This window comes from Aspergillus pseudonomiae (genome assembly GCF_009193645.1).
Source record: "Aspergillus pseudonomiae strain CBS 119388 unplaced genomic scaffold BDV37scaffold_43, whole genome shotgun sequence".
In the NCBI taxonomy this organism is placed as follows: domain Eukaryota; kingdom Fungi; phylum Ascomycota; class Eurotiomycetes; order Eurotiales; family Aspergillaceae; genus Aspergillus; species Aspergillus pseudonomiae.
Window position 1 is genome coordinate 45703 of NW_022476035.1, and position 20248 is coordinate 65950.

Genomic DNA, 20248 nt, shown 5'->3' on the forward strand with positions numbered 1-20248 from the left:
TTGAGCACTCAGCCTGATCCTTACATTGAACTAATAAAGCAAACAAGCTGAGTGAATGCAACATCTCCGCCACATACTAATGCACGTACATATCACAAAGGAACAGTGTACATTGTTGTCTCCACCAGTAGGTCTCCTTCCATAAATGTATAAAGGTATCATTGTTGGCTCTTGTATTTGCTGGTGTCAAAAACAACCAGCCGGTTTGTTATGATGTATCCGGTCACATACCAATGAAAGTATGAGACTTACACCAGTAGTTCACGCAAGAAACTTGGTCTTAGCATCGGTATTAGTGGTCCACTAGTGGAATACCATCCAAGCCAATTTATCACCAACTAGTCCCCATAGTGTGGATGAACACAGTCATTCATTGGTCCAAAAGGGGTCTCTGGTGGCACTATACTTAGGTTAGTATGATGCGGTATACTGCAATGTTGGTTCCTTCACAATGGCAAACTAACATGTCTTGAGAATCCTGGTCTGGTAAGAGCACGCTGGTAAAAATACAGAGTGCTGTGCAGTTGTAGTTGCCGTAGACTCGATCGTGCAGACGGCCATGGTTACACCAGTCAAAGTTCCTTCAGCGAGATAACCAGTAGATATACTCTTGGTGTGGCAACAGTGGCCAGTTTCCAGTAGTGACAGTCAGCCCTCTGATCGAGTTTCTGGTCCCCGAAGATAATGCATTTAGTCAAACAGCTTGTCAAAAGACGAAGATGGACCTGGAAACTCCGGATTCTTGGTAGTGGCGGTCAATCGAGCACGCTTATGATATCCAAATGATATCCAAATGATATCCAAGAGATAGAAATTAGTCACCACTAATCTCATCTAGAACCTGAAATAAAATCTGATTTTGCACTCTGCATCCTTCGTCAGTTGTGAGGCCATTCGAGAAACCTGCCCAGAGCTTTTTCTGAATCTCTGCCATGTCCAAGCCACGTCTATTGTGTTGCTTGATCAGCTCTTCCGCAATCGCGCAGAGGGTCGTATTGAGAACATCATAACTAGTGGGTCGTGATCCCGCTGCTTCACCAGGAAGACAACCACATATGGACAGACGTTGGTCGGATATTTGTTGATCTGAAATCTCCTGAGGCTCGGTTCTTTTGGCGGGCCTTGCAGCGCCCTGGAGCACGTCTGTCTTTAATGAGCTTCCTAGCTCCACTATGTGTGGGACCTCGGCACCCGCCTGGCACCTAGGTAATGAAGGCGAACTCCCACAAGTGTTCCGTTGATTCTGCGTGGCCGGGGACTGTCTTAGAGCTGGAATGGCAACCTTCTGAGCCGTGTTTGGGTCCGCAAGTGCCTGAGCATATTCTGCAATAGTTTCGGTAGGAAACCCTAAGCGAGAAAAAAGACGTTTCAAGCCCCTATTTTCGGCTTCCAGCTTCTGAACAGCCAGTCTATGTTCAACATCTTTTTTATGGACTTGTTCTTGGAGAGCCACCAGCTTTTGCTCTAGGCCGCGGATGTGCTCCTGCTTCCTAGCACGGCTCTTGCGTTGGTTTTCTCGAACTCGAGCCAGCTTATCAATTTTCTAGCAACGGGGTCAGACAACTCAGTCACTGACTGGATGGTACTAGATCTCCGGGGCTTCAACCTTTTGATTGGTATTATCCATTACTTAGTTTATGCAGCTAGACTGTAATGTTGGGCTGAGTACCATGCTTTAGAGGAAAGGAAAAATTATAGTTTCTGGAGAGGACGGCAAGAACCAGATCGACACGTGACAGGGCAGCTTGGTCGCAGATTAGCTTTACTCCCCCCGACCGGGAACGGTAGTTAAAGTAAGATCTCCCTCGGCACATCATCTCAAAGACAGTTTGGCTGGGTTAAGGTGATGAACAATGAGCTATCACTGGGTCCAGTGGAGCAGCGCATCATAATAGTGGGATTTTTGCTGCAGCTTGCGGCGGGAACATCCCATTTCAAGTGGAGATGAAGGAGTCTAAATCCGGACAGGTCACAGCTGGTTGGAACCACTGTTCCCTCCGTTGAGTGCGTAATAAGATCCATACACTTGAAGGGAGATTGAATCGTGAGGAGTGGCGCCTTCGGTACAACGTCATTAGCCGTCAGTCGCTGCTTATTCATTCAAGAGCTAACAATTGTCGCACTCCTCTATCATCGCTCTCCCCGATTCCTCAGACGGTGTCTGTTTCACGCTTTCTAGGCTTGTATTGATCGCAATTTCACTGTTCGGGTGGGTGTCACTATCTAGTGTATCAATACACCATCATTCTCTTGCAGCTATGGTTTCTACGCGACACCATCCCCGCGACTTTCCGCCTCCATCAACGGGAAAGGCTTCCTCACCATCTCACAACGATGGCGCTACGAACCGATATGCACACGCCCCGTCGACTGCCATTATCATTTGGCTTGTCTTGTCAGTCCCGCTAGTTATCTGGGATGCAGGCTATGTATTGCTCCGGCCGCATAGCATGCCAGGCAACAAATTCCACTCCCCTATTTGGATTCCTTATGCGCAGTATGGAGCCATTGACTATCTCTACGGCTGGCCGGCGTTCAACGCTCGGAACGGGTTCCCAGCAGCACAGACGGTCTTGAACCTTGTGGAATGTGTCGGGTACATCTATTACCTCTGGATCGTGTATAGGCACGGAGTCTCCGCGTCGGGCGGTCGCGGGCAGCGCAAAGCCAAAAAGGGGCTTATTTGGATGCTGAGAACCGAGAAGGTGGTCTCTGGCCGAACTGGAGCCACTGCCCTTTTAGTCGCGTACAGCGCATCCCTGGCGACTCTCAGCAAGACTGTCCTCTACTGTGAGTTGTGAAAAGCAGAGCCCTTTATATTGGATTGCTGTGCCTTGCTTACAAGGATCCCAGGGCTGAACGAGGCTTTCTCTGGCTTTGATAACATTGGACATAACGATGCTGTAACTCTGATATTCCTGTGGATTATACCAAAGTAAGCTGCCTGGGTCATGATCTCACTTCGTTCGCTTACAGGTGGGCCAGCGGTCTTTGGATTGTTTTCCCTGGCTACAATATGTATACTTTGGGCGCAGAGATCGTGGCTTCCCTTGACAGCGCCGTGCCACGGCCGCGTGCTGGGCGCCCTAGGTCGTAGTAGGATCCGTTGCCGGAACGGCATTTATGCGGGGGACTGTTACATGGCATGCCACGCGTGGAACATGAACCGCAGCCGAACGAAGCATCTTGGGATGTGATAATTAATTCGATGAGTAATCTCGTATGGCGGTGACGTTTAATGTTAGATATGTATATTCTGATTGCTAATGTAATAGAAAGACTTTATGTCATGGGGGTCCGGGCGACGACCACGGTAATGTCAAGCTCACCCCTTAGTACACCGGTATATCTTCAAGAGTGGACTATCTCACCGAATGTGCTCGAAGGGTAGTGTAGAGTATTCACCTCGGACAGACGATAATGGACCGTAATGACACCACAAGGGGTTTTATACGCCATGTCGAAGAGAATGGGAAATGTCCCGGACCATGGGAAGAGTTCCTCCATGTAACCGCCTGAATTGTCAGGCGTCCATGTGTAGATAGTTGATGATAGATTCAAATAGGAACTAGCGGTAGTCATGACTCGTGACTCGAACACGGTGAGGATCCACAACCCACGCATCCGTTTTCATAGTTGGACTATTGGAAGTATAACCAAAAAAAAAGGGAGGCTAACTCACCAACCAAAGGTGATATACTCAGAGGATCCATTCTCCTGGGATCCGAATTCAAAGAATATTTGGTTCACCCAATGACCAGGATTGCATATAACGTGCAAGATGGCCCCCAGATGACGGGGTTAAGGCACCCATTGACTTAAATCCAGACTCGATGATTCCTTCGTGACTTTTTAGTTGCATGAACCTGCTACCAAGAGGAGTTTAGTCTGCAACTCTTTCTCCTCCACTTTTCGCGCTTCTTTCTACTTTGTACAGAGAAATAATCCCTCAACTCCCCGGCGACGCCCGTAGTGAACCCGAGTTGTTCTTCTTGACTCGGGGCCGTCGCCAAACCCATTAATAATCCCCCATCATGACGACGGCCAGCAATGCCAAGCCGCCACCGACCGGCCCTCATCAATCTTCCCCATACCCACCAGAAGCGACCGCCTCATCCCGCAATTTCGTCCCGTCCTTCTCCCGAGACCACGAGAATCCTTGGACCTCTCCCCAATCGACTATCTCCGGCCTACCGAACGATGACCCGCGCCTGGCTCTTGGGGTACCTGCACCCGTCATGATCCCGCCCGAGTCCGACGAGTCCCCCTTGGCCTCCTCCGCAGGCCTGACCTTGGGGCACGACGATATCGCCCTCCCCGACGATCTCGACACGCAGAGCCGGGCCAGTTCGCGCGACCCCGGGAGCGTCCAAACCGGGGGCGATATCGGCAATATTCTAGAAGCCGGGTACGACCATCTCCCCGAGGACGGGAACCAAGACTCCGCGCAGAATGGTGAGCAAAAGAACGATAAACCAGCGTGGAGCGAAATGAAGACAAAGGCTGGGAAGGAGCGAAAGCGCCTCCCCTTGGCGTGCATCGCGTGTAGGAGGAAAAAGATTCGATGTTCCGGCGAGAAGCCCGCGTGCAAACACTGCTCGCGCTCTCGCATTCCCTGCGTGTACAAAGTCACCACCCGGAAGGCAGCGCCGCGGACAGATTATATGGCAATGCTAGATAAACGGTTAAAGCGAATGGAAGATCGCGTCATTAAGACGATCCCGAAGGAAGAGACAAGGGATATGTCAGCCATCGGGCGATCAGTGGTCCGCCCTCCCCAGCCAGGGCAGACCTCGAAGAGCCAGAAGAAGCGGACAGCCGGCGAAGCTTTTGCGAATGAGATGGACGAGTGGGCTCGTGGAGAGCGCAAAGCTTCGCTGGATATCTTCCCAATGCGCCGGGAAAGTAAGATTAACGATAGCACTGGTTTGATGACTGAGGGAGCAGAATTTTTACCCTCGCTAGAGATTCAAGAACATCTCGCGGAAGTTTTCTTTGATTGTGTCTATGGGCAGTCTTACCTCCTGCTCCACAAACCTAGCTTCATGCGTCGATTAAAGGCCAGGACTGTGCCGCCAGCTTTGATCCTGGCAGTTTGCGCCGTATCGGCTCGATTTTCAACTCATCCACAGCTTAACTCCGAGCCGCCTTTTTTGCGCGGAGAGAATTGGGCCAATCCAGCTGCTGCAATAGCTTTAAGCCGCCACGACGCACCCAACATCACGATTCTGACTGTCTTCCTGCTGCTGGGTCTGCATGAGTTCGGAACTTGTCATGGTGGTCGAAGTTGGTCTTTCGGGGGCCAGGCGTTGCGGATGGCATACGCTCTGCAACTGCATAATGAACTTGAGGAGGACCCGCTATTGAGCCAGACCAATGGTGGCGGGTCCCAGCTCAGCTTTACAGATCGAGAGATTCGAAGACGGACTATGTGGGCTTGCTTCATGATGGACCGCTATAACTCGTCTGGAAGTCAACGTCCACCTATTGGAAACGAAAAGTTTATACAGATACAACTACCGATCAAAGAATCGCATTTTCAGATGGAAATCCCGGGTCCAACAGAGGATCTGGATGGAAATGTTCCCAATCCGGTTCCAGAAGACGTGGGCCAGCTGTCAAACGCGAAGGACAACATGGGAGTGTCTGCCTATATAATTCGCGCCATAGTATTATGGGGGCGTATCGTGGACTATCTAAACTTAGGAGGAAAGAAAAAAGATGCTCATCCACTGTGGTCACCCGAGTCGGGGTATACGCATCTCAAACGACAAATTGAGGAGTTTTCTGCCTCTCTTCCAAGCCATTTAGCATTTACTTATGAGAATCTCCAGATTCATGCGGCCGACAGGATCGCCAACCAGTTTCTCTTTCTGCACATAATCATTCATCAGAACATGCTATTCTTAAACCAGTTTGCCATTCCGTTATCACCGGGAGGGCGTCCCCCACGGGATATGCCCAAGGCTTTCTTGAGCAACGCTGGACGGGCCGCGGTAGAGGCGGCCCACCATATCTCTGTGCTGATCGATCGCGCTTCGGCATACCCTCTCACCGTTCCCTTTGCTGGTTATTGTGCATATTCAGCCAGCACCGTACACATCTGGGGTATCTTCTCCAAGAACTCCCAGCTGGAGGCTCGGTCAAAGGAAAACCTACGATATACCTATAGATATCTAAACAAGATGAAGAAATACTGGGGTATGTTCCATTATATGGTGGAAAGCGCTAAGGACCGATATCGGCAGTTTGCAGATGCTGCCATTAAAGGGTCGGTTGTCACCCAGAACGGCAGCCAGATCACCGCAATGTTTCAGTATGGTGACTGGTTCGACAAGTACCCTCATGGTGTGTCGAGGATGCATTGGGAGGACCCAAACACTCAACAGAAGAATAAAACCGACGACGCCGTGATGAGCCAGAAGGCCGACCTCCAAAGCGTTGAGGACTTCTTTGCCAGTCTCTCCCCTACGTCACAGCCCAGCGTGCCCGGTCGACAGCATTCCAAGAAGGACAGCCGAGGCGAAAGTCTGTCTGACATGGGCCAGCCAACCTCTCAACCGATAGTTGACATCAACACTCCCGGGATGATGGGCACGCCTGGAGCCGGGTTCCCGCAGTCCGGACTGTTCAACCAGGCTCGTGGGCAACTTTACGGCCAGTATCCATTCGACTTCCCCGTCCCAGCCGACCAACTACCCCAACTCGACCGACAGTTCGTCTACGGCTCCTTCGGCGGTCTCGATCCCTCCACCAACTTCATACCTCAAGACAATCCGCCCATCTCCACCGTAAACGGCGCCGAGCCCTCCCCAGCAGCCCCAGACAACTCTGCCATCTTCCCAGGCCAGCTAGATCCCAACGCTCCCGCCGGTCTAGGCGAGTACTACCAACCAAGCGCCTGGTTCCTCCCCTTCAACCTCGACCCCGTCAGCGCAGGCGTCAGCCTCGACCCCAGTCCCGCGCAAGTCCCCGGCAGCGGAACCCCAGACATGTCCAACTTTAACACGGGAAACATGCCCATGGGCACGTTTGACATGGGCATAGCGGGTGTGAATCGAGGCCCTCACGTGAACGAGTAACGCCGGCGCTTGATGTTAGATATCCCGGCGGATTTTTGTTTTTCATTGTTTTGGTTATCTTTCGGGATGCACTTGGCGAGTTTTTTGTTCGGCTTGTATGGGATGGTTTGGAAAAAGAGATGGTTGGAGTTTTGTTATGATCGCTTGATATCTGTACGGTGGTCTTATGTGTATATTTTTCCTGGGGTTTAGGGAATACTAATCTCTTCTGATGGTGTGGGTATCTTCTGTTGTTTTTATATTATATCTTGGGCTGGATCATGCCATGTGGTTCCGTCAGGTCCTAGGTAAGTATTTATCCTGTGCCAACTAGTAAAGAACATATCTGTACATCCCATATCTACAATAGGAAAAAAAAGAAGACCTCCCGCTATCTGTAAAACCCGAAACCTATATATATATATACCACAGGGGGACTGAGATCCAGGAAGACAAGCAAAAACAAAAAAAGAAGTGCATCATCCGTGAATCGAACACGGGCCTCATCGATGGCAACGATGAATTCTACCACTAGACCAATGATGCTAGTTGATATCATCTGCTTCAGATTTATGCTAAATATACCAAGGATTATGGCCCCCTTGTATATCAATACCACAGCCATCCCTGGACTCAAGGACTGGCCAGGATTGTATTAGACAACTTATTTTTGGTATAGGCTGCTATAATAGGGAAGCGGCATGGTATTGGTACTGAGGAGGGTCTGTTGTACATACAGGTTGCCAGGTTCATAAATAGCTGTCTTTCCACGATAGTATATCTTTTACGTTGTACTCCGTACGTATCTTGATTTTGCATACTTCGTATATCAGGATCGACAGAATAACTCAATATGAAACCTGGTCGGCAGACGGAATGCTAAAGCGAATATCATATCCGTGTTTGGAAGCGAAGGAATTCATAGCGCCAATGACTCGTATTCATAACAGTCGAGGGAAATCTTACACAAACATGTAATACAGTGAAATCTCACATGACAATCATATAACGAACAGATACAGCCGAAAGCAAAGCAAAGGAAACAGGGAGGATCATGATATGTTAATCCTCCCATTCTTCGTCCAGTTGATCTATCAGTCGATTTTCGGCATCGACATCTCTTCCAGAGTTTCTCCGCCCGCCGATCGCGCCGATGAACCCGCCGCGCTGGCTGCCGCTGCGGGTGTGGCCGAGAGCTGGCGATCGTCTGAAACGCAACGCGCGGCCTAGGGAGGAACCGACAATGGTGAACATGTCCTAGTTACGCTTGCTGATTAGCGATGGCTTCCCAATGGTGTCATGGTTTAGGCATATAGGAAAGACACAAGTGGAAGGAATCCTGCTAAACAATAGAACTATTTAACGAAATCGTTGATGTCCAACATTCAAGGGCTAGTCACAAAAGCAGATCCTGCTGCTGTACACAGAAAACCACAGTTTACCCATGTTCAACATAGGTCTAAATGATTATATAGCAAACAAGAGATAGGAAGAACATAGACCAGATGCTGAAAGTACCGACTCCCTCGATGTAATTGAGCTCTAGACCAGCCAAAGCGGCATTCAATCCATCCTCGAAATTGGTAGCTTCGCATAGTTGAACTCCTTGTAGGAACCTCGATCATGGCGGCGCGCTCTGGAAGGAGCCCGCCGAAACGGTATCAATGCTAGTATACTTACTTTTACAAAGTCGAACATGCCCGCCCAGAGGCTGTAGTTCGGGCACTGTCTCCAACCGCGTTGGTGCATCACTGTCCGCTGATAGGCGCAGCCACCAACAAGGTACGCGACGACGGCGATCAATGCACTACAGGACGGTGTTAACCCTTTCGAATTTTTCCCTTCCATAAATAGCCCATCGGATAGGTAATACTCACATCACACCGAATATACCAGCTGGGCCAAGGCCTTGGCCGTCAGCCGGGGCCACGGCACCACAGGCGGCAGAGCTTCGGACTTCAAAGAAGTAGGTGCACTGGTCCATAGTGCCCACAAAGGACGCGGTTGCCTGATGTGCGGGGGCATCACGATCGCAAAGGAACGACATAATCGTCGATTTCGTGCGCGAGGCATTTCCGATAAGCTCCCCAGCACAAGGCGAACCATCAGTGTAGTTCAGGACCAGCTTGCGACCCCGGAACAATGGCTCAGACGCTTGTTGCCTAAGAACAAGTCAGCCTGGTTTCTCTCTGGTTATAATGGTCACAACCCGCACACAAGCATACCCGATAGAATAGATCTTGCCCTCCTTCTCATAATATGCACTAATATTCTGCCACCTTGCACGGTCGACTCCCACCACATCTTTGATATTCTCCACCACCGGAGCGCACACGTTTAATGTGAAGTTTGCATGGTAGTCATGACCCTTGGCATGCCAGCTCTCAGTGCGAACGTTTCCACGAAGCTTTTCGTCCTTCGTCTTCGGTGGGGATAGAGAGATTGGATTTAGATCATAGTAGAAACCGGTGGTTGGCGAGCGTGCCACACAGGGCGGCAAGGCATTTGGGCTTGTTGGATCCGAGGCAGCATAAACGGAAGCATGTGGTGCTGAGAGAAGGAAGAGGAACCCAAGCAACGACGTAGCTAGCGACTTCATGATGGGAGATAAGTCCCGCAGGGCGAATGCGGGATGAATAGCGATAACAATGATAGAATAAAAAGGACCGAGATCGCCGCAGACGAAATTAGTAAGGAAAGAAAGTCCGGTGAATTGTGGATAAATGAAAAAGAAGGAATTATTGGAACGAGAGTGAGTAATGGGGGGAGCGAAGGATAAGAACCGAGGAGGATACGTAAGATGTTCGATCTGTGGTGGTTCTCCAACAATCCACTGGAACTGCGGAGAAAACAAAAGGAACAAAAAGGAACAAACGCAAAAAGGGCCCGCGGCCCCCGTCGGCCACCAAACATCCGACTCAGACGACAGACCTTCTTTTTACAACAAACACTCTTCTACCGACAGATAAATACCTGCTGCCCTGCCATTGGAGAAGCCCACAGCTTCCTACTTCTTCTACAGTCTTGTCTGTGGGTTTCTCTGGCATATCTGCGACCCCTTGGATCGCGCATTCTCTGACGTCCCGAATTTCAGTCGCATCATGGCGCCCAAGAAGAATACCAAGACTAAAGTCCCAATACAGCCCGTTCCCGAAAAACGGGGCTATGAATTCTGTGGCCCGTATGTTGTTTCAAGAGTGTCGCAGCCAGGAACCTATCAATTGACCTTCCAACAGCCCCGGCGCGTTTGCATTTGTGACCTTCCTACCAGCTCTCATCTACGCTTTCACCTTCTTTTGTAACGATGTATCCGGCTGTCCTGCTCCCTCGCTGCTCCATCCGTCGACCTTGTCCCTGGATCAATTGAAGAAGGAGGTTAACTGGCCACAAGATGGACTTAAAGGGTTCTTCGACGCTCGTGTGACCTTGTGGGTGTTGAGCTATTACCTCCTCAGCCTGGCCTTGAACGTGTTCCTACCCGGCGACGAGGTCGAGGGTACGGAATTAGCCTGCACAGGAAGACTTCGATACAAGTTCAATGGTATGGATCTGATGTTGGATGCTTGAGTGATATCGGCTGACCCATTTACAGCCTTCCCCACCGCCGTGTTAATCCTCGCCGGTTTGGCTCTGGGCACATACGTCGACGGTGCGGACTTCGTCGTGTGGACCTTCCTTTGGGATAATTACGTGCAGGTCATTACGGCAAATATGATCATTTGCACAGCGATTGCGGTCTTTGTTTATGTGAGGAGCTTCTCCGTCCCCGCGCCAGGTCAACTCAACCCCGAACTTAGACAATTGGCACCGGGTGGCCACACTGGCAATGCCCTGTATGATTTCTTCATCGGCCGGGAGCTTAATCCTCGGGTGAAGTTGCCTATTCCTTTCGTCAGTGAGGCTTCACGGACGATTGACATAAAAGTATGGTGTGAGATGCGGCCCGGTTTGCTTGGGTGGAATATACTGAACCTGTCCAACATTGCCCGCCAGTACAGAACGTATGGCTATGTGACGGACTCGATCGTTCTTTCCACCGCATTCCAGCTCTTCTATGTTCTGGATGGCTTGTATATGGAGCCAGCTGTCCTAACCACGATGGACGTGATCATGGATGGATTCGGTTTCATGCTCTCTTTCGGTGACATGGTGTGGGTCCCATTCGTCTACAATTTCCAAACTCGGTATCTCGCGGTTTACCCCTTGGAGTTGGGTCTGCAGGGCATCCTACTTATCTTGGCCGTAACTGGCGTGGGATACTCGATTTTCCGTGGCGCCAACAACCAGAAGAACCGTTTCCGTACAAACCCCAATGACCCCCGTGTGAAGCATATCAAATACATTGAGACGGCCAGTGGATCCAAGCTGATGACTTCCGGCTGGTGGGGAATGGCGCGTCATATCAATTACTTGGGTGACTGGCTGATGTCGTGGTCGTATTCGCTGCCCACTGGATTTGCCGGTTATACCATTATCGAAAGCATCACCCAGACCGGCGACGTGCAGAAGCAGGTTGTACAGACCCCTGAGGTCCGTGGCTGGGGAATGATTTACACTTACTTCTTCTTGGTCTATTTCGGTGTCCTGCTTATCCATCGCGAGAGACGCGACGAAGAAAAGTGCAAGAGGAAGTACGGTCTTGATTGGAACCGCTATACGTCTCTTGTCCGCAGCCGCATCGTCCCCGGTATCTACTAGTCGGATCCCGCGCGCGTTGTATTCTATGTTGGGGGTCTCCTAATAATGTTTCTGTTTACGTGGACCAAAATGTTCGTGATGTGCTTGGACTAGACCCTGGATCCACTCCAGTCGCTTCGTTCTATGTATTCATAACTATTACTTTTTAATATGTACATCATATAGAGCCAGGTCATGATATTCATTGCCATAAATTCCATCAATTGGATCAACGCTTCCGCTTCTTGGGATCAATCAGCACCTCCAATCCCCAATTCTCGTCCCCTGGATTGGGGATCCATCCACCCAATACTCTTCTAGCGTCTCGTATCGCACTCTTCCGCGCTTGGAGTGACTCTGTCAGAACCGTAGGTTCTTTCTTGAATTCCCGATATGTCGGGGCCTCAGTAATCCGCTTTGTCACATCCAGTCCCAAGGACAACAGCCCTTCCTCCACACCGATCTCGATGCCAGATTCCTGATCCTGATCTTCAACGCAAGATTGCACAATCTCTTTAGATAGGCCCCATAGCCTCGCCCTGGACAACGCAGAAGCGCCCCGTGCCAAGGGCTCCGACGCCCGATTCCCCTGTTTCACCCCGTTGATGATAGTCTCATACAAGCCTGTCTGAGAGCCACCCAATTTAGGTAACGACTTGGCGCCATTATCCACCACACTAGGAACCGACACCGACGAAGCCGCCGCCCAAACAGCAGAAATCACCGCCGGTTTACTTTTCCTCGAAGCAGCCGTGGGATCCGACTTCCCAAACGCCCAAAGCTCCTCGACGAGCCCAGCAGGAACCGACAGAATCCTAAACGGTCGAAACCGCCAGCCATCTCTTCGCTCGTCCACTGCCTCCTCACCACCGGGCGACCAAACCCTTCCCTTGAGCTCTCCCATCCTCCCATCCTCCCCAAAGCACCTCTCACACCCCACCCGACTGATCTCCCCCTCGGGCATAATAACCCCCTCGAGATACGCATTCGCCGTAGTCGCCACAAGCAGACTACTCTCAAACGACAACAGCGACGAAACCTGCCTCAAGGCCAACTTATCCGAGCACGACTTGCTCCGCGTAGCCTCGGCATCCGCACGAGACGGCTTCCGCCGCACGATCCCCAGTCGCGAGAAATGCGCCCTGCCGTCTAGAAGCTCGCCGTGCTCACCATCTGGCGTCGTCGTGGGAACCTCCCACGGCGTTGGGTCCTCCTGCGCCGCCATGCAGAGTTCCATGCTAGCGTCTCCGCATGGCGCACAGGTGCAGTACATGTAGATTTTCAGATCCGGGTTGAGCTCAAACGGCGGCAACGTTACCGCTGAATCTTTTCGTCGTCGGATATATGGAGAACATGGCTTTTTCTCTTTCTCTTTCTGATCCTCTTTCTTCTCAGTTGCTATATCGTTCTCAGATGAGGCCCGTTCCTGGGCAATGAAACTCCGACACTCGCATAACAGCCAGTGATTGAATGCGCGGAGAGCAAGGATCTCAGCGTGCCAGTCGTGGAGCACTAGTCCTTTGCTTTGGGGGACTTGGGACGCTGAGAGACATTTTGCGCCGGATCTGCTTCTCGTTAGTGGTAGTTCTACCTTTTTTTTCTTCTTCGTTTGTATCTCAGTGAGATAGAAGTGGAAACTTACGTAACAGCCACACAAGTCAATTCTTCATCTGGTGTACCTTCCCCTGATAGATCGGCATTGTTAGATCCTCGCCATACTACATATTATACATCACGAAGCAAGCACAGCGAATAAAACACCAAGAAGATACAATTCCAAACAAATATAAAGAAAAAAAAAATAGTGAAAGAAACTACATACCCTTCACAATCACAATGCCCGACATAGGAATCCACTCCCTGGTCCCATCAGGCCGAATACTGGGCTTACTGCGCGCAGGCAAGCCATCGAAATGCGCATGCACCAGACGCGCAATCCGACATGCCAACGGCGGTTTTGTGCCTGACTCCTCCATATCCGGATGCAGATTCTCTTATTCTATAACCAAATTCTAAAGAGTAACAGAGAAAGAATGAAAGACCCCGTCACAATACCACACGATACAATCATACCCCACAAAATCTCTTATATATATCTTTATCACGTGATTTCATAGTACCCAGACATAAATCCGCCGATAAAAGAAAGCTATCACGATAAACCCATAGCCTCACCAAACCACCAACCAAGTCCAGAACAACTTACAACCGCCCCACCACCCTCACCTCCAACTCCCAGATATTACCACCGGACAGAATCGCCCAAAATGGCCGACAAGCTGCGCACGCTCCAGAACCTCGAGGCCATGCAGGCGCGGTACGTGGGAACGGGCCACGCGGACACGACCAAGTACGAATGGACGTCGAACATAATCCGGGATAGCTACGCTTCGTATATTGGGCATCCGCCGATGCTGTCATATATGGCTGTTGGCATGGGCGAGCCGAAGGAGAAGGTGCGCGCGATGTTTATCGAGAAGATGGTGAGGGGGGCTGGGAATCCGCCTGAGGTGAGTTTTCTCGTATTTCTCTCTCTCTTTTTCTCTCCCTCCCTTTTTTAGGGGGTAGAGGGATATGGAGTAAGAGGGATTGTATGTGAGTGAGTGAGTGCTGATTGTTGGGGTTTTAGACGCAGGAGTGAATTGATTGCGACGGGTGACTATCAGCTATAGTCTTATTATGATTGTCGAGGTTTACGGACGATAATGCTTTCTCTGAGGCGAGGACTCTGCTTGATGGCTGGCTGGCGGGTTGAACTCATTATCAGCGCCGGTGCTGGGTTGGTACTGCTTGATGCCAACTGACATGCGGTCCGTTTACTGTTGCGCTTGGTCGCTTGGGAGTTACGGAGTATCTTAGACGGCTCGGTGGGATGAACTGGGCTTATCAGTTGTACGCTCTGGGCTGACTTTTGTTGATTTATCACCATGTACTATAATGATTCGAGAACGTCGGTTCCATGCTTTTAGTGAAAGGACTGGGCATGCATCCACAGGGTGTCCGAATAAAACAACTCATACATATGCGAAACATAGCCATGCAAGATCGTCCGTATACCAAAAACTACATGTACACATCAAGCTTCCAACATAACATCACTTTTCCGTTTTTCCAGCTGCCGCCGCCAAGTGGGTGTTCTCAGTTTGCAAGGACGCGATCAGCTCGAGCCATTGTCGTCGCTCATTCCTAAGCCGCTCTAGTTCTTTCCTCAGATGGTCGTTCTCGTGGCGCAAGATCTCAATCTCCGTTCGAGACTTCGTTTTTTCTTCATGGTCTGCTTGCTTGCGCTGTTTAGACTCAATCTTTGATGCCTCCTTGAGCTGATGCCTCTCGATCTTCCCCAGCTGCTTGAGGAGCTTGGTTTCCTCGTTGAATAAGCCCGAGGCGACCTTGTGCATCTTCGCTGTGTCGCGACTGCTTGGAAGATGAGCTAAGTTAGGACTGCTCGACGAGCGGAGTTCTGACGATTGGCGCTGGTTGCTGCTGTCACTGCTAGCGTCGGCGGCCGCCAATGCAGCTGCAGATGCCTTGTCTCTCTTGGACCCTTCCTCGCGGGATGGTAGATGGAGGGATCTGATGTCTTCTCGTACTCGGTCCAGGTGAGTCTCGACTTCACGTTTACGCTGAGCTAGCTTAGCAAGCTGTTTCTCATGCGAGGTTAGCTTGCCGTCCTTCTTCTCTATCTTCATCAACTCCGCAGCGGAGATATCGAGGTGTCCAGATTCGATTGGGGTGGCGAGGCCGGAGTTTATCGAGGACGCTTTGTCCTGCGAAAGCTGAGACTTTGCATCATCCTTATCTTTTTCCATTGCATCCCTTTGTGGAGCGGGATCCCCACTGGATCGGGGCGCTCTCTCTCCGTCCTCTTTAGTCACATCAGACATGTCTCCTGATGAATGGCGTGAGTGGCCGGGTATATAGTCCAGCACAGCCTGGGGGGCGTATCGTTCCAATCCAGCGTTGAGTAGATAGGCAAAGCTGGCAATGAGACCATGATGCTCCACCTCGGTATCCGAAATTTCAGAATCGCTGATCTCACTATCTTCAGTTTCCTGCACGCCAGCCGTATGTAGGCTGTTTCTCCTTCTCATGCGACCATCGTCCATACCTTGCTCGGCGGACGCGTTGGGATCACGACAAGCCCAATCCAGAAACTTGACCGCATCCGAACAGATACTCTTCGGCGTACCCTTCTCAACCATCCACCGAGGTATGTTACCTCCAGGGTCACTTCTCGTCACCATAATCCACTCGACAGGGTTGGTCTCCTCAGGCCCCTCGTCCACCTTAACATCACCTCCGTGCTTCTCTTTCAAAGCCGCCCCCGTCTCCCCATTACCAGACCCCTGGCCATCACCACCACTTCCCCTCGTAACCGGAATCTCCCTAATAAACTCCACAGACTCATATTGCCCCCGAATATATCCATGACAAGGCGGCGCATCAGCATGCTCCACGGGCTTCGAAATCATCATCCAAAAACGTCCCCCTTGCTCAACCCCAACCTCCCAACTAACAATCATCGTAACAAAATCCCTCGGCGTCGTCGGCTTCGGAAACTGCGCCGAAACATGAAAAACAGTTACATGGCCCAGCACTTTCCCCCCACTCTCATCCTTCACCTCAATAGTCTCGACCTGCTTCTCGGCCCCGATGCCGCGGACCGACTGGTCGGGCGTCTGGCCGTGCTTCATGCGCTTGCGGTTCGCCTTCAGCGTCTCGGTCATCTCGCTCGACAGCTTCGCCTGCCATGTGGAGAATGGGAGGCCCTCGTGGACGCTGCGACGACCGAACCAGTGGCCTTTGCCGTCGTTGCCGGGGAGTTTGTGGATGTGGAGGTCGAGGGGGTTGTCTCTTGTGCTGGAGACCTTGATGGGTTTGCTCCATTGTTGTTGGAGGGATTGGAGGGTTGGGTCTGAGGTGTTGAGTCTGGCGGGAGAGGGTTTGACGTTGTGGATAGGAGTGGCGGTGGTTGATGGAGGAGGTTCTGGGACGGAGTTGACGACGAGGTGGGCTTTGGTGGAGAGGTCGTTGATGTAGGCGCGAAGGGCGGAAGGGTCGGTGGGCACGTCGTCCCAGGTTATTGGGGCGAGGCATTCGAGGGCTTCTTGGAGGGCGGCCATTTGGTTTCTTTGGGGAGGTTGATCACCGGTGGAGTTTTGGATGTACGTATTCAGGTTGTACGACAGGTGGGCTGTCGATCGAGGGTTGATGCAAGTTGTGAGGCTGATTGTCACCAACAGTAGTCCGTAATTAATCAATTCAAAATCACAGTTCGTTCAATGGATATACAGATACGTAAATACTAGTGAACAGCAAAACTCATGCAGCCTGTTCCAGAAAGTCGCCGTGATGTCCGGCAACAGAAGACAAGGCGGATTCCCCAGACCGTGACGTCATTGGTGATCGGCAGAACCAAGAAAAAAGCCAGGTCCAGAATGACTATCATGACGACTATTATACTGTTCGCTATTATAATTCTGATCATACGACAGAGTATTAATACTAGGATGGTTCATTTGTACCATACTATATCTACCAGCAAAGAGACCATACACTTCTGCTAGTCCTGCAATTTTTCAAATTATGTTATCCAGACTAGTTACATAATGCTCAAAGGATCAATGCGTACGACAATAACGACAGTCAGGGACAAAAGAACAGAACGAGGGACCGGCCTCAACAAGTGCAAGACTATACCAGCATCCGATTCTCGCCCCGCACCTCTCACTCAATGAGAGGGGTTGGAACGAGCTTATCCAGGTACTCAGAACCCAGCCTGGAAGATAGGAGATGACCCTATAGGCAAACACAGTCCACATCGCGCAAACAGACCAAGGGAGATTGGCTCACTCGCAGGAATGAGTCCCATCAAGGTCACAGACCCGACGGTCCTCAGCTAACACCGGGCGCCTGTCACGGACAGCCTTCCCGGGCCAGCGAGTAATCCAACTTCCGTTGTTCTATCGACGCCGACGTGGTCTGTATTGCCAGAAAACCTGCGAACGTAACGATAACGTAACTCGCAGCGCCACAATCAATACCTCTTCAATCTGACCTAGCAGATGACCAGTCTGGCAGCCTGTACCAGAAAGAGGGTGTCCAGGACAGAGAACGAGGCGTCTAGGCCCAGCCATAGCACCATCGATCAAGCTATCTTGGACGGATGCGGCGACGAAAGAAAACAGAGCGAGCGTTTCTCATCCAAATCATATCCCAAGCCGCGAGGCTAACCAGGTCTTTCATGACATATAAAACGGGATCTGAACAATGGGATATTCTCATGAAACAAACAAAACAGATAGCCGACCCGCCGCTTCTTCATGCAAGAGAACAAAACCGAAAGAATCAAGGAGAGACGGAACGCTAACGCTGGCTCGAAGAAAAAGAAAAAAACAAACAAACACAAAGTAATCACAATTGCAAAGAGAGAAGATATTATGTTCTTTGATGGTCATGCAAACGAAGTGGAGTATCATGGTCGCAGAATCGTCAATGGTAACGCCGTCACTGATGCCAATTAGTCTGTTGTCTGTATAGCGGGTATAGTGCTCCCGGTTGTTCTGGTAGGTGTATCTCGGGCTCGAAGGGTACAAACGAGCTAGATGGGGCTTGTAGACAGGGACTCTGGGATCTAAACCAAAAATACGCGAAGTCAGGGAGACCATCAACGTCAAGTGTATGGTTCCATGGGCGTATTACATGGTTGTCCCGTACGGCAGCGCAAAGTCTTGGTATCGATCCCCCCACCCAAACCCGAGCATATTCGCCGCTGTGCTGCAGGGCTGTACCAACATGCTTGGCAATGGGAGCGCGGCAAGTGCAGCGGACGTGGCAGCGGTGCTATAATACTGCGTCGCATTGTAAGGAGCAGTGGTGTACGGTTGGCTGTAGGACGGTGTCGGAGAAGCATACGAGAACTCATTCATGTTGTTCAGGCTGGTCCATATATTCGGATTAGAATCTCCTGTACTGGCCGTGGCTGGGCTGGATGGCAGTACTTTCCACGTATCCATCGACACAGGTTGCTGCATAGGGTCGTGCCACCATGTCTCTGGCCCGGTGGAACTGGGGAGAACAGGTGTCGAACGAAGCACGTCGACCACGGGTGGAGGGGGAGGAAGCAACGGAACGAACAGGCTGGTGATCGCGGACTTTGCTTCCTCACCCCGGCCCCCAAGCAGCTCACCTGCACCGTCCTCCTCCAGTCCTTCCAGTGCCTGCGCGCTGGTGCGATAGACGAACTTGTTGGCAGCCTGGACAAACTCCTCCTGTAATTTCTTCAACTGGCTCTCCTTCTCAGACCAGTCCCAGGTACTTGCGGCTGTGTCAACGGAGTAAATCTCCTTGTGAAAGTCGACCAAAGCTTCGATTGTTTCCGGAGTCAGTTTGAATGCGACCTCGTTTCGAGATACCATATCAACATGCACCACATATGCCTCGACATGGATCATCTGGTAGTTGAAGAACGCCTCCACCCATGGGTTCTCGTCCCTTCGGAGCTCTGCTTCGGGGGCCTTGGGGAACATCATGGAGCACAGGGTCCAGATAGCGTTTGGCGAGGACAAGGTTTCCGTTAGACACTTCGTATGTTGCGTCACATTGTTTAAAGGTCGCTTGACTCGGCTGACTCGTTTCAATGTCGTTGTCAGCCATGGCTCGATTTTGGTGTTCAACACCACATTCGGTGAAGACCGCGGCGCAAAGGCAGCGGCCGATGACGGTAGCAGGACCGTCGGCATTGCGACCCTGCGATGATGATACTATATTGAATAAAATGAAATAACAAGAGACTGGCAGAGCTATAATAAAGAAATGAAAAAAGAAGGCACAACGTTCATAAAGGCGACATCCGCCCACAGTAAGTGGTTCTCTGATATAGTAGATGACTCCAGCGGTAAGGTGGGATACCTAGTTGAGAGCGGTCTCTAGTGTCTTGACGGACGAAAAATTGGACTAGCGCCTGACCGGGTAGATGGAGACCGTCTGTCAAGATATATAGTAAGGAAACCCACAGTACTGGTCACAGTGGAGTGGGATGGGAAGATATGGGAAGTAGAGAGGTCCAAATTACTGTGTGGGCGAACGCGCAGAAGGGAAGAGAAAATGACAAAAGTAAAGAATGTAAATGAAAGAAAGTTTTTTTGTAGAGCGGTAACGAGAATGGAGGGGAAGAAGAGGCGAGACGCAGAGGTCGAGAAAAGAGAGCGTAAGAGAGAGAGAGAGAGAGAGAGAGAGGGCGAAGAGAGAAGCGTCGAGGAGGGGCGGGAGAGGGCTGACCCGAATGGGAAAGAGAAGAGGGTGACCGTCAGTGATTCTGAACACAAGAGAGATCAGAAAAAAAAATATATTATAGGGTGTATTAATGGAGTTGCTTTTCAAATTTATTATACAGGGTCTCACTAAGGGCAAAGACAAATGGTAAGAAAATAAAAGGAATTTAAGAAGAATAGAGTAACCCTCTCTATCATGTAAAAAAAAAAAAAAAAAAAACCAACAGGAATAATCAT

The 20248-nt window shown here is 50.7% G+C and overlaps 10 protein-coding genes and 1 non-coding gene across 11 annotated transcripts; 4 read left to right on the forward strand and 7 right to left on the reverse strand.

Moving 5' to 3' along the window:
* Positions 1–814: 814 nt before the first annotated feature.
* On the reverse strand, positions 815–1627 carry BDV37DRAFT_284051 (bZIP transcription factor; the record flags this gene model as incomplete). The annotated part of the gene is made up of 2 exons (XM_032087428.1): positions 815–1543; positions 1607–1627. The coding sequence occupies 2 exons, from the start codon at positions 1625–1627 to the stop codon at positions 815–817; spliced, it is 750 nt and encodes a 249-aa protein (XP_031940380.1).
* Positions 1628–1632: 5 nt separating this feature from the next.
* BDV37DRAFT_251036 (uncharacterized protein) lies at positions 1633–3189 on the forward strand. The gene is made up of 3 exons (XM_032082248.1): positions 1633–2790; positions 2854–2935; positions 2986–3189. Exons 1-3 carry the CDS (start codon positions 2259–2261, stop codon positions 3095–3097), a joined length of 726 nt encoding a protein of 241 aa, XP_031940381.1. The 5' UTR covers positions 1633–2258; the 3' UTR covers positions 3098–3189.
* A 566-nt stretch (positions 3190–3755) lies between these two features.
* BDV37DRAFT_251038 (putative C6 transcription factor) lies at positions 3756–7302 on the forward strand. Its single transcript, XM_032082249.1, has one exon. It carries the CDS (start codon positions 4035–4037, stop codon positions 7080–7082), a length of 3048 nt encoding a protein of 1015 aa, XP_031940382.1. The 5' UTR covers positions 3756–4034; the 3' UTR covers positions 7083–7302.
* Positions 7303–7536: 234 nt separating this feature from the next.
* On the reverse strand, positions 7537–7607 carry BDV37DRAFT_t137. The gene has a single exon. It is a non-coding gene; the product is annotated as a tRNA-Gly (tRNA).
* Positions 7608–7750: 143 nt separating this feature from the next.
* BDV37DRAFT_251039 (putative vacuolar sorting receptor (Mrl1)) lies at positions 7751–9868 on the reverse strand. Its single transcript, XM_032082250.1, has 4 exons — positions 9287–9868; positions 8939–9223; positions 8742–8868; positions 7751–8318 (listed from the first exon to the last, which is right to left on the reverse strand). Exons 1-4 carry the CDS (start codon positions 9658–9660, stop codon positions 8124–8126), a joined length of 981 nt encoding a protein of 326 aa, XP_031940383.1. The 5' UTR covers positions 9661–9868; the 3' UTR covers positions 7751–8123.
* Positions 9869–10008: 140 nt separating this feature from the next.
* On the forward strand, positions 10009–11863 carry erg24B (c-14 sterol reductase). The gene is made up of 3 exons (XM_032078921.1): positions 10009–10242; positions 10298–10602; positions 10654–11863. The coding sequence occupies exons 1-3, from the start codon at positions 10163–10165 to the stop codon at positions 11757–11759; spliced, it is 1491 nt and encodes a 496-aa protein (XP_031940384.1). The 5' UTR covers positions 10009–10162; the 3' UTR covers positions 11760–11863.
* On the reverse strand, positions 11864–13859 carry BDV37DRAFT_147922 (tRNA-specific adenosine deaminase). The gene is made up of 3 exons (XM_032078924.1): positions 13561–13859; positions 13381–13423; positions 11864–13303 (listed from the first exon to the last, which is right to left on the reverse strand). The coding sequence occupies exons 1-3, from the start codon at positions 13712–13714 to the stop codon at positions 11968–11970; spliced, it is 1533 nt and encodes a 510-aa protein (XP_031940385.1). The 5' UTR covers positions 13715–13859; the 3' UTR covers positions 11864–11967.
* A 146-nt stretch (positions 13860–14005) lies between these two features.
* Positions 14006–14379, forward strand: BDV37DRAFT_284057 (splicing factor 3B subunit 5 family protein; the record flags this gene model as incomplete). The annotated part of the gene is made up of 2 exons (XM_032087429.1): positions 14006–14248; positions 14368–14379. The coding sequence occupies 2 exons, from the start codon at positions 14006–14008 to the stop codon at positions 14377–14379; spliced, it is 255 nt and encodes an 84-aa protein (XP_031940386.1).
* On the reverse strand, positions 14358–14750 carry BDV37DRAFT_147920 (uncharacterized protein). Its single transcript, XM_032078923.1, has one exon. The coding sequence runs from the start codon at positions 14665–14667 to the stop codon at positions 14416–14418; it is 252 nt and encodes an 83-aa protein (XP_031940387.1). The 5' UTR covers positions 14668–14750; the 3' UTR covers positions 14358–14415.
* Positions 14751–17123, reverse strand: BDV37DRAFT_147917 (uncharacterized protein). The gene has a single exon (XM_032078922.1). The coding sequence runs from the start codon at positions 16859–16861 to the stop codon at positions 14834–14836; it is 2028 nt and encodes a 675-aa protein (XP_031940388.1). The 5' UTR covers positions 16862–17123; the 3' UTR covers positions 14751–14833.
* Positions 17124–18272: 1149 nt separating this feature from the next.
* BDV37DRAFT_147958 (uncharacterized protein) lies at positions 18273–19644 on the reverse strand. Its single transcript, XM_032078925.1, has one exon. The coding sequence runs from the start codon at positions 19478–19480 to the stop codon at positions 18437–18439; it is 1044 nt and encodes a 347-aa protein (XP_031940389.1). The 5' UTR covers positions 19481–19644; the 3' UTR covers positions 18273–18436.
* Positions 19645–20248: the final 604 nt, after the last annotated feature.